The 11,715-nt window shown below is 34.8% G+C and overlaps 1 protein-coding gene across 1 annotated transcript in view; it reads right to left on the bottom strand.

Annotated features, from left to right (window-relative positions):
* The window catches only part of LOC106460657, a 12,981-nt gene extending 7,771 nt beyond the window's left edge, over positions 1-5,210 (bottom strand). Inside the window, exons 1-3 of the mRNA XM_013920383.2 lie at positions 4,908-5,210; positions 2,301-3,607; positions 751-956 (exon numbers count right to left, since the gene is read on the bottom strand). Coding sequence (XP_013775837.2) covers positions 751-956; positions 2,301-3,607; positions 4,908-5,055 — 1,661 coding nt within the window. The 5' untranslated portion in view covers positions 5,056-5,210. The remainder of the gene's footprint in view (positions 1-750; positions 957-2,300; positions 3,608-4,907) is intronic.
* Between the last annotated feature and the right edge of the window lie 6,505 nt (positions 5,211-11,715).

Raw genomic sequence — 11,715 nt, forward strand, 5'->3', positions numbered from 1 at the left:
TTTATATTACTTCACCTCACTGAATCTAGAACTAGATCATTAGTGTTTACTCACTCACAAATCTAGGACGAAAGTTTAGTATTTACTCACCTCACGGAATCTAGAGACAGATCATTTAGTGTTTACTCACTCAACAAATCTAGGAACGGAAAGTTTATTATTTACTCACCTCACTGAATCTAGAGACAGATCATTTAGTGTTTACTCACTCAACAAATCTAGGAACGGAAAGTTTATTATTTACTCACCTCACTGAATCTAGAGACAGATAATTTATTGTTTACTCACTCAACAAATCTAGGAACGGAAAGTTTATTATTTACTCACCTCACTGAATCTAGAGACAGATAATTTATTGTTTACTCACCTCACAAAATCTAGGAACGGAAAGTTTATTATTTACTCACCTCACTGGGACATATCATTTAATGTTTACTTATCTCAATGAGTCTGAATTACGTAATGGATTTCATTGCAAGGACTATGTTTACTAACTTTTATTAAATTCTGAATTATCAAAAGTCAATTTTTACATTTATTTAAACTTTCAATATGTAAAATAGAACTTGGGGATTTCCTAGGATGCATTAGATGCGTTGCCAAGGCAAATACATTTGTCCAGGGATATAGGGGTGGGTTAATATTATACCGTAGAATCTACTGCACAGCGCACATGCACATACAAATAGAGATCATACCGTAACCCCAACGAACAACGCAGCGAAAGGGTTAACACTTGAAACTACTAACCGATTATACTCGGCAATGGCGTAGTTGTTATCAAAGTCCTGAAGTTCTACCCTTAGTTTCATCTCTTTGGCAGTTGTTAAGAGGTATATTTTTTCATTTCCTATCCAAAATTCTTGAAGAGGATCACCAAAACCATCCTTATAGGCCTTCCAGTCTTCAGTGAAGTTTTGTCGAGGCTCACCAAAGTCTCCCCTTCTCTGAATAACCTAATAAGTAAAAAAAAAAAAAGACAAACATGTTCGGTAACAATATTTGAGCCCACGACCCGCACATTGCGAGTCGAACGCCCTAACTACATGGCCGTGCCAGGCATTATTTGCTCCGAATGAGCTAACTGATCACAAACCATTGCCCATTTACACACCAAATAATGTGTACGGGGTAAGGTGCGCGTAATAAGAACCTGGTGTATAGTAAGAGCACTGCATTCGTGTGAGACTAAAATATAACCGTGAAATGTACATATTATATGCATCAAGATAAAGAAACTAGATAAACAAAAGTGTGTAGATATTAATAGCTCGTCATGTACTGAATACATATGTGAAATACTTGTATATTGTCTATGACATAACATGTTGAAGCGCTAATAGAAAATAGTAGTTAAACATAAGTCTCCAGATAGTAGCAGCTAATCATGTGCAACGAAAAGTGAGAAGCAGACAAAAACAGATGGGGTTAAAGTGCCTTATTCTAGGATACAGCATCATGCTACGAGTCATCCTCGAACTTCCAACCACCTAATTGGGAATCCAAAGCGCGAACCCTATGTACCACGCTGACGTATCTCCACGTTCATAAATGGCCATTTTAAAGCATAGGTGCACATCGCAATTTTCTTCATATAAATTATTTGTTTCATTTATTGGGTGTAAAGGTGGATTCTGAATGGACAGATGGTTAACACATTATATATTTACTGTATGGTAACATCAGATATTTGTTAAAACTCAACTTTTCAGCTGGCCATGTAAAGGGGATATACTCGTATTATATAGCAGTATTAGTTGAAACTAAAGCTACTTCAGTAAGTTGTAAACAGTTACTATCGTTGGAGCTATTGTCTAAATAGTATAAAGGGTATAAACCGTTAACTGCGGGTTAACCTGCAATGGACTTTCATCCCGTATTATTATTATCATCCGCTTGTACCCGTTAAGCTGGAGTTCAATATCTCGGCATGGGAGGAATTTGACCTGGCCTTGACATGGAAATACAGTAATATAATTATGCCTTGTATAGCTGTTCTGAAGAGAACTTACTGTGTTTTATTTCGTTTTGAATGTAAGTACTACTGATGATTCTTACATTTCAAAATATTTTACCCTATGATTATAAGTAAGATGAAAGTACACGTGGAATAATTACGCTGTTGTAATGGTAACCACGAAAGTTGACCATATTCTCTCTGCTTCATGTATTCATTTTCGAAATAGATCAATTTAATTATGTTTATTTCCAAAATATTCACGTATTAGATTATATATTCTTTGTTAATTATATAATATATAATCACACGACTATCTGTCTCTTTTACTTTAGATACATACCGTCCAGCCTCCTCCATCTGTACGGAGGTCACAGTACACAGGGAATTCATTTTCTACACCTGAAGGCCGTACCATGTAAATACCGTTCTGCATTGCTCCATTCATCTGTAGGTCAGAGCAGTCTTGAGGAGTATGATCGATCTTGTTCTGTCCGGTTGTAGTTGAATCCACTGTTCTGTCCACTGTGTAGCGTGTCTCTAGCAGCCTTCGAACGTACTGAACTTCACTGTGGATAGCGCTACAGGTATCTGCTGTGGAATCTTGAGACGACTTTAGATATCTCAGCTTCTCGTGAAGAGCTTCTGCTGTTTCCTCGATGACCTGGACCTTATCTACACAAGGCTTTGCAGCTGCCCAACTCTGTTTCGCAAACCACTGCATCATTGTCGTCATTGTCTGGTTATGAAGCAACCGAGCTTTATTTAAAAAATTCACTTCAATAATCTCAAGTTTCTTATTCAGTTCTGTTACCGGTTCTGTAAGTTTTCTCCAGAATCTCCTAAAAATTTTACCAGGTTCTTTGTCTCCTTGTATCTCTTCGTCTTCGTAATCTTTTCCTTCATCAGCTAATGCCTGGTCCTTGGAGTTGCTGGATGAGGATTGTATTGTCGGAGATTTGTCTTCCGAAGTTCCTGTGGATGTTTCTAGAAACCCTAAGAGTTTATCTATCCGTGATACCAAAGAACAATTTTGAGTTTTCCTGAGCAAAAGTTCTACGTACCCTTCCAAAGATTTTATAACAATGTCTGTAATGTCTTCAACATTTATTACTCTCTCAGATGGTAGTTTTTCAATCATATTTTCCACTTTCTGGCTAATTTTCTCAATAAAAAGGTCCATCTTGTCTCCTTCTAGAACATTTTCAGTATTCGTATCATCTTTACCTGCGGTTCTGCTTTGAATCATGAAATCTTTGAGCCATGTCTCTAAAAGTTCTCTGTCTATGCATTTTTCACGCCCTTTTGCAACACGGTAGCAAGAATCAACTTTAATGTTTAAAGCACTAAAAATTTGAAATAAACCGTAAATATTTTCCTCGATTCTATGAATTCTCAGTCTGCTTTCATTTTCCCTGAGATCTGTTTGTGACTGCTTTTCCGGTTGTTCCAGAAGCTTTTCTAGCTGTTGAGAAATATGTTGGAAGAAGATCGTTAGTTGATCTGATGATTTGTCAGTCGCATCTCTGGCAAAAATGTGATCATAAAGAGCATCAACCTTTTCACTCATTTTCTTTATGTTGCTTTCCATCGCTGTCACCTTTTTTTCCAGATTCATAGTGTACAGGGAAGTAAAAATTTCCATTTGTCCTGCATCAAGGAAAAAAGAGAGTTAAGAATTATTTGATCGGGCATAACATGGATATTATACGAATATACCATTTTTTGCGATACTGCGACATTTCGACATCAGAAGTAGCTTATAGATATATTTAGAAATGAAACTTTTGCTTAATGTCATAATAATTGCAAATACAATTACTCAAAGTCTTATATAAAACGCCCCCTCCCCCAGTAGCACAGCGGGATGTCTGCGGACTTACAACGCTAGAATCCGGGTTTCGATACCCGTGGTGGGCAGAGCCCAAATAGTTCATTGTGTAGCTTTGTGCATCATTACAAACAAACAAACTTATATAAAAAACAAACGCTCTGTGTATAATTCATTCTTTGTTTCCGAAATTTGAGCAAAATTACATAAGGACTAAATGCGTATAATCGTCCCTAATTTTGAACCAACAGACACGAAGGTACGTAACTAGCTATTCAACAGGTCTCGCCACCAACTATTGTCTGATCGAACAGTGGGATTTGACCGTCACTTTTGTAGCACCTTTTCGGATTCACAGTCCAGGCACACTTGCCACTAAGCCACGACTGGCCTTTCTTTCGTACGTTTTAGACCAATAAATTAGCTTGGAGAACGCCGTGTATGTGTGAACGTGATGATCTGCCTTGTAATAAAACATTTACATCTGTGACAGGAAACAGACGTTTCTCTTGGCCAGTATAGTCGTATGTCGGTGCTGCATATCAAACAGTGTTATAAAGACTGCGAAGCAGGACAACAAATGTAACAAATTATCTCACTGAAAAAGTCTCATAACTCTTTTATATATGAATTATATTAGTCTATTTTTACATGTAAACGGTATATTGATAAAACAATATTTGTTCGCCTTTTAAATTTTGTATAATAACATTGTATATATATATATATACCTACACAGCAACCCCAAACAATAAATTAGTTTAATAATGGCTGGAGTCGGCTTGAATGGGTACCTGATGATGAGAAAACCTTGTCGAAACGTTGTACATTTGCTGTTATGTTAAACTTATATTAAAGTTTTTCTTCATTACCCATTCAAGCCATTATTAGTCTCAAAATGGGTTCCTCGTCATCGGAATTAAATTAGTTTGTTTCCTAAAATGAAAATGTCGGATTACTAAACTTTAACATTCTATTTAGGTTTATGAACATCCATAGCTAACTTCTACGTATATAAGAATTACATCAGAACTTCCAAAATAATACAAGTTATCGTAAGATAACGTTAATGCTACAGTAGCTGATAACCTTAGGTCACGATCTGGTTGGTTGCCTTACCCTCGATATCAGACATCTTGTTCTTCAAGGTTTGAAATTCTGCAGCAAAAACGTCCATTGTGATATCTTTAGCGCCAGTTCGGAAAGTTGACGCGAAAATAGCTAGTAAATAAAAGTAACAAGAAACGGAACGAAGAAGGAAAACCATGCTGACGATAAATTTATCTTGGAGAAACGATTTTCTAGTTACGTCATGCCCATTCGCCACAGCGTCTTCGTGTCAAGTTTCGTTCTTCATCAAGTGTATGTTTATATCTCAGCCAGTGGTACAAGAATGGATAAACAGTGAAGCAAGTACTTCGGTTACACGTACAGCTTGGTAAGTTTGTCTAACAGCTAAACGTATTTTAATATCAGACACTAGTAGTATGTAGGAATATAACAAATATAACTATATCATTCAAATAGTAGTGGATTAAAACTCGAAAAACAAATGACAAGTTAGGCTTAGCTGCTGTTTTGTTTGAAAGGATATATATCATATATTCCGTGTATCGTTTTATAATATTTCACAAAGTAATATTCAAAATTGTATATCGAAATATCCAACTCTAGTATAATGGCTGTATTTCAGAATATAATTTGATGAGAACTTTGCAAATTTGCTATTGTACAACAAGAAAAGTTTGTAACATGGCTGTTTTTGAAAACACTGTCCAAGAATAGCTAAGTAAAATGGTTTTAGTTAACTTCGTAATAAGGTATACGTTTCGTAATACTGGATTTGAGAAATGTACCTCACATCGAGACCTGATGGTTAAAACATTTGAATTGCAATCTGCTGATCGCTGGATCAAATCCCTGCGCCGAACATACTCGTCCTTTCACCCGTAAGGAAGTTATAATATGATGGTCAATACCTCTGTTCGTTGGGGTGAGTGGTACCGGCCTGTTGCCTTCTCTTTGGTCGACAGTTTGTATTTAAGGACGGCGATAGATAGTCTTTGTAACTTTGTCATAAATGAACCAATCCAAGCCTGATATCTGATCCAGATTATATGTATGTGTGTTTAGATGACAAATAAAAAATTTAACTTGTTAAAGTATTTACCCAAAGTCAATTCTTAACAAGCTATGTGGAACTTTTTATAAAATTTCAAATAAAAGATAGTACAATATTCAACCCATACACACCCACACGCATCTTTTCACTTTTTTAAACCACATAACACTGTTTATTCATATATATCAAATAACTTTCATCAAACCGAATTTATCAAAGTAAACTAATATTTAATGTGTTTTTTTTTTCGATTGTGTACATGTATATATATATGTGTGAATATAAATATAGCAAAAAATATTTCCCCACGGGAAAAACAAATCGCAGCAACGGAATTGTAAATAACACCAGGGTACATGTTACATGCCAGGAAAATATATAAAGCGTAGCCTTATTTTGAAGATAACTGCAACTGCAGAAGTAGGGCCCATATATCGGTGGGGTCTACCAAACTTAACCTCTTTCGCTTGCTTCACAAAGTGCAAAAATAAAAAATATGATGATCAGAAAACAGATTCTGGTGCTCAAGCCCACAACGTCCCACATCCTTACCACATTTTATTGTGTGCAGCCAACTGTGCGAAAATATATAATATTTCTAGATATTAATATATATACACATGTTTTTTTAAAATAATAGTGATATGGTAAATAAAACTGATGTGAACTGATCCTCTTCTATTGTACGAAAAGGAAGTGCACCAGACTATAGTCGCGTGATGATAATTTACATTGTGGTTGGCTGTCATTCACCCAATCAGAGAATGCCTAGCCAGCATAAGGCCTATAAAAGCACACACAGTCAAACACATTTCACAGCAGTAGTGTGGTTAATGCACTCAGGACAGAATTGCCACGTGTCAAACATATAGAAATAAAAGTTCTGTTGATGGAGGATATTTCATATGACATATTGAAACGAAATCTCATATTTCGAGGAATTAGTATTGTTACTAATAGAAGCAGTCGCGATAGAAATCCAGAACTCTTCAAAAGTGAGGTTAAGTAATTCAGGGCATGCTCTTTATATGAAACATGACAATCCAGTTAATGACCTAAGTGTAAGTATACATGTTAAAGTCATAAATGGGCATCAAACAATGGGATGAACAAAAGTGGAAGAGGACACTCTTTACAGGTTAATCTAAATTCATACTTTTTGGTAACAGTCAACAACAGTTTTTTTGTTGTTTTTTTTATTTTATGGCAAAACAGAGCACATTATTATAGTAAATGTACAACATTTATAGTGAAGCATGATAGAAGACAAGTGTTGTTTACATCTCAACCAATGGTATTGGAGATTACACAAAACTGATGGCACTTTGACTACCGACTGGTACGAGCAACTACTTATCCATCATGTCATTCCCTCAAGAACAAGACCTGTTAGGCAAAGATTCATCTTCCAGCAAGACAGTGATCCCAAGCATGTAAACAAATATGGTGAAACAATACGCAGAAATAAAAAGAGGCCTATGGAATACTCACAGCCATGGCTTGGCCTGCACAAAATCTAGATATTAATGTTACGACTGTACATAAAAAATTAAAAGGTCGATAAGCAACCAAGCAACTTGACTGAACTGTGGTGAGTAAATATAAGATATTTTGGACAATATTTCACACTCGTACAATGATAATATTATGGCGTAATGCTTTGTTTAAAACAAATACAAGATACTAGTGCATTGTTCAACTTAATACTTATTTACTTTGCTTTTCTCTTCTCTGTAATAATGTATTATGCTAGTGATAACTTGTCCATTTAGTTACAGTTACTCATTATTCCTATATGTATGTCACCTGTGCGTTTCATAAATACTCACAATATTAAAAACGTGAACTACATCTGCTGAAGTACACTGGTCATGAATTAACAGTTTTATTTAAATAATATATTTATTCGTAATATAACTTCATCTTTTTTTACCTATTAACAATATTTAAACTATCTTCATATTTTTATATTTTTTATTTCATGAAGATGTTAAAATGTATTTTGTTTTAATCTAGAAAACATGGAACTTATAAAAATATAGTCTGTCGAATCTTATATGCTGAAAGTTAAGTTCTAGCTAAGCTCAATGCAAATATAAAATTAACATTTATTAGTAATTTGCTTCGTTTAAAATTGGGTAATCTTCCATCAACTTGTTTTGTTTGTTTGTAATTAAGCACAAAGCTACACAATGGGCTATCTGTTCTCTTCTCACCACGAGTATCGAAACCCGGATTCTAGCGTTATAAGTCTGCAGACATACCGCTGTGCCGACGTCGGGGGGGGGGGGGGCGTCCGATCGACTTAGAAATGATATTTTATCTCTTCAGCTTGCTTTGTTTAATTGATAAATCTTCATAAAACCCATCACTTCGGGGAATTCCATTCAGTTGTTTGATCAATTCGGTAACTAACCATTAACAAAAGTCTGTATACGAAGAAATACATATTTAGTTATCTCTATATTTTCACATCTTGAATACTTTTTATATTCAATGATAATTTATTGGAAGCTTACAATATGCTTTCTGGCTATTTCACACAACGCATTGTCCCAAATACCCAGAGAAAACGTGAAAAATGAATCATAAGATACACCACATTGGTACGTTTTTTATATTATAAGTCAAACGCTGGATGAAAAAAAAAGACTGCCAGTTATGTGTGAAATTACTTGTACGACTACATCAACTAGCAAGCCTTAACTGTACTCAGTACGAGGACATCTGCAATTGAATTAATCTATAGCAGGAAAACTTTTTCAATAGCTATTAACTATTGTTGATGGCTTAAAACACTTCTAATGTAATACTCACTGACTCATTTTTATCTCCTTCCACCAACGAAAGATTTTCATGGATTTTCATAAAGTAAAATTTAAAAATGCGTCATTTTTTCTTCAAAATTTCTTAAATAAAAATAGGTGATATTATGCTCTATGAAATACATACATATATTTGAATTACGCAAACAACATCTGTAAAAAACATCACAGTATATGGACGGATTCAAGGAGGAAGGCCACTCAGCACGAGCTCCTATTTTTCGCCAAGTAATATTTGTATGAGTTGTTTAAAATGCTACATATGTCAGGGTATTTGAATACTAAACATATCAGAAACGTTTTTAAAATAGTGTTTTTGTATGCAAAATGTTAGAGATTGGGGAGTGCTTACGGTGATCAACTTATTTAAAAATCGCTTCTTTCCCCTAACTGAAAATTTTCGATCTAGCCTTGCATTGCATACAGTTTTTATTCTCACAAATTCAAGGTTTTTAAAAAGAAAGATTATTGTGATACTTTTCAAATAGCTGGATTAATTCCTGTGAACAGTAGATAAACTACTTTTTAATGTGTATTTATTTTAATCTAACAACACACAAATAGGTATTAATGTTTTGTCAATAATTCACTGGTCACATGCTCTGACCGTGAATCCCATTGCTCATGTTTCATGGCCCGTTTCCGCATAAACGACTTCCCACTTTAGGACCATGAGTGCGTTATAAGAGTGACTGTCAAATCCAATTATTTGTTCGCATTAGAGTAGTCCAGAAGTTTTCGATAGGCATGTTGATTAGCTAGCTGCCTTTCACGTGGTCTGTTAGTTCAAAATTATGGATGGCTTTGCGCAGATAGCCTTTATGTAGCTTTGCGTGAAAATTCTAAAACAAACAAACTGAATGTATTCTGCGCCTATTAGTGGACCTGTCTCTCTGAGCTATTTGAAATATTACAACACTTAACTTCCAAGAATTGATATTCAAAGCCAAAAAATAAAATAAATTTAAACTAAAAGTTTGTTTCGAAAGCACTGCACCAACACAGGTTCTATATATATATATATTAGGTCGTCAAGAAATTAATGTCGCGTTTTGGAACACTTTTATTAACCCCCCCCCCAAAAAAAAAACATACATCACGTATAATACTTAAACGAACCGCCTAAACGTCACGTTAGTGTAGCATATATAATGTGTAGAGTTTAGTATACTCTAATCCCTTATAGTGATAGCACACGACGAGACACACATTCGGCATGTAATGCTGTTTGAATACAAGAATGGAAACAACGCCTCTGTAGCCACAAATAATATCAAAGAAGTTTATGGAAATGCTTTGAACGTTCGTAAGCGTCAACGATGGTTCAGCAAAGTTTGTTCAGGTAACTTGAGTCTTAAAAACTGTGATGGCATGTTGGAATTGATATTGATGCTCTGTAGACACTTGTTGAGTCTAACCAAAGGCAACACACTCGCGAAATAGCCCTGAAATTGCATGTCTCTCATGAAATAATACGTACACATTTAAGGAATATGGGAAAACATGAGTCATTGTACAGTTTTTCCATGTTATAAAGTTTTAGTACATTATTTTGTATATTACAATTTTGTATTATTTATTGTCAATGGCTACAGCATAAACTTTGTAGAAAGAACAATCAACACAATATCTGGAACACTAATTTGTAGCGATATTAAAAGAACATATATAATAACATAGCGCCATCTATGAAGTTATTGAGAAAACTGGCAGGAATTATTTAGTTTTTTTTTGTTTTTTTTAATTCCTATATTGTTAAAGTAGTTCGTTGTTGAATTCCTAAATATAAAAGCTGAATAATTCGAGTTTCACTTTGAACTTATTCTAGTACTTAAAAACGTTCTTAATCTCTTTGAAGTTAAGCACAAAGCTAAACATTGGGCTATCTGTTTATAACATTAGAAATCCACAGACATGTCGTTGTGCCACTGGGTTTTTTTTAATCGGACTAGCTTTTAACGTTTTTAACTTCTATGGTCATATACTTTAAAAATTAGCTGTTCACACACCAAAATCAAATAATTAAATGGAACCCTTTCTGAAGATCAACAGTTATCACATTCTTAAACTTCTACTACTATGCTATGCATATACGATTTTTTTTCAAGTTTTAATATCACTTTAAAGCATAATTAATCATTTTCTTAAAATACACAAACACGTGTTAGGATACAATTTTATTATACTTTTATGTAGCTAATAAATTTGATCTATGACGTTCCATAGTGATCTGAATCACGTGCACTAAACGTGTAATCTCTATTTACATTTCTAAATATTAAATTAGACATCATATAAAAGCATTTCTGCTCCTAAGATTCCAGTACATCATTCTAAGTAAGTTTTAACAGTAGATAGACATAATATTTTTATTATATTGTTTGTTTGTTATGAATTTCGCGCAAAGCTACACGAGGGCTATCTGCGCTAGACGTCCCTAATTTGGCAGTGTAAGACTAAAGGGAAGGCAGCTAGTCATCACCACCCACCGCCAAATCTTGGGCTACTCTTTTACCAACGAATATTTGGATTGACCGTCACATTATAACGCCCCCGCGGTTTAAAGGGCGAGCATGTTTGGTGGGATGGGGATTCGAACCCGCGACCCGCAGATTGCGAAGCTCACAAGGATTATTTCTGCATACCCGTTCTTAATTTTGAATTTATGGAATAGAGGGAAGGTAGATATAGTCAACAAGCACTCACAATCAATTTTTAGGTTATTCTTTTTTTTTTTTTGGTCAAAAACGATGATTTGACCGTCACTCGTATAATATACTCTTAAACTTACAGTATGAAGTGTGTTTTTGCGCCAACGGAACGCGAACCATGAAACCATACCTCAGATTTATTGTCCGGACATGTTAACCTCTAAGTCATTCTCAGCACTTCACTAGTAGTAAGTTTTTCTAATAACCGTTATAGGAAATGAGAGCAAGTACCAGCCATATCAAACAACCTTTTTTTTTTTTCATTCCGC

The sequence above is a fragment of the Limulus polyphemus genome, unplaced genomic scaffold (genome assembly GCF_000517525.1).
Source record: "Limulus polyphemus unplaced genomic scaffold, Limulus_polyphemus-2.1.2 Scaffold811, whole genome shotgun sequence".
In the NCBI taxonomy this organism is placed as follows: domain Eukaryota; kingdom Metazoa; phylum Arthropoda; class Merostomata; order Xiphosura; family Limulidae; genus Limulus; species Limulus polyphemus.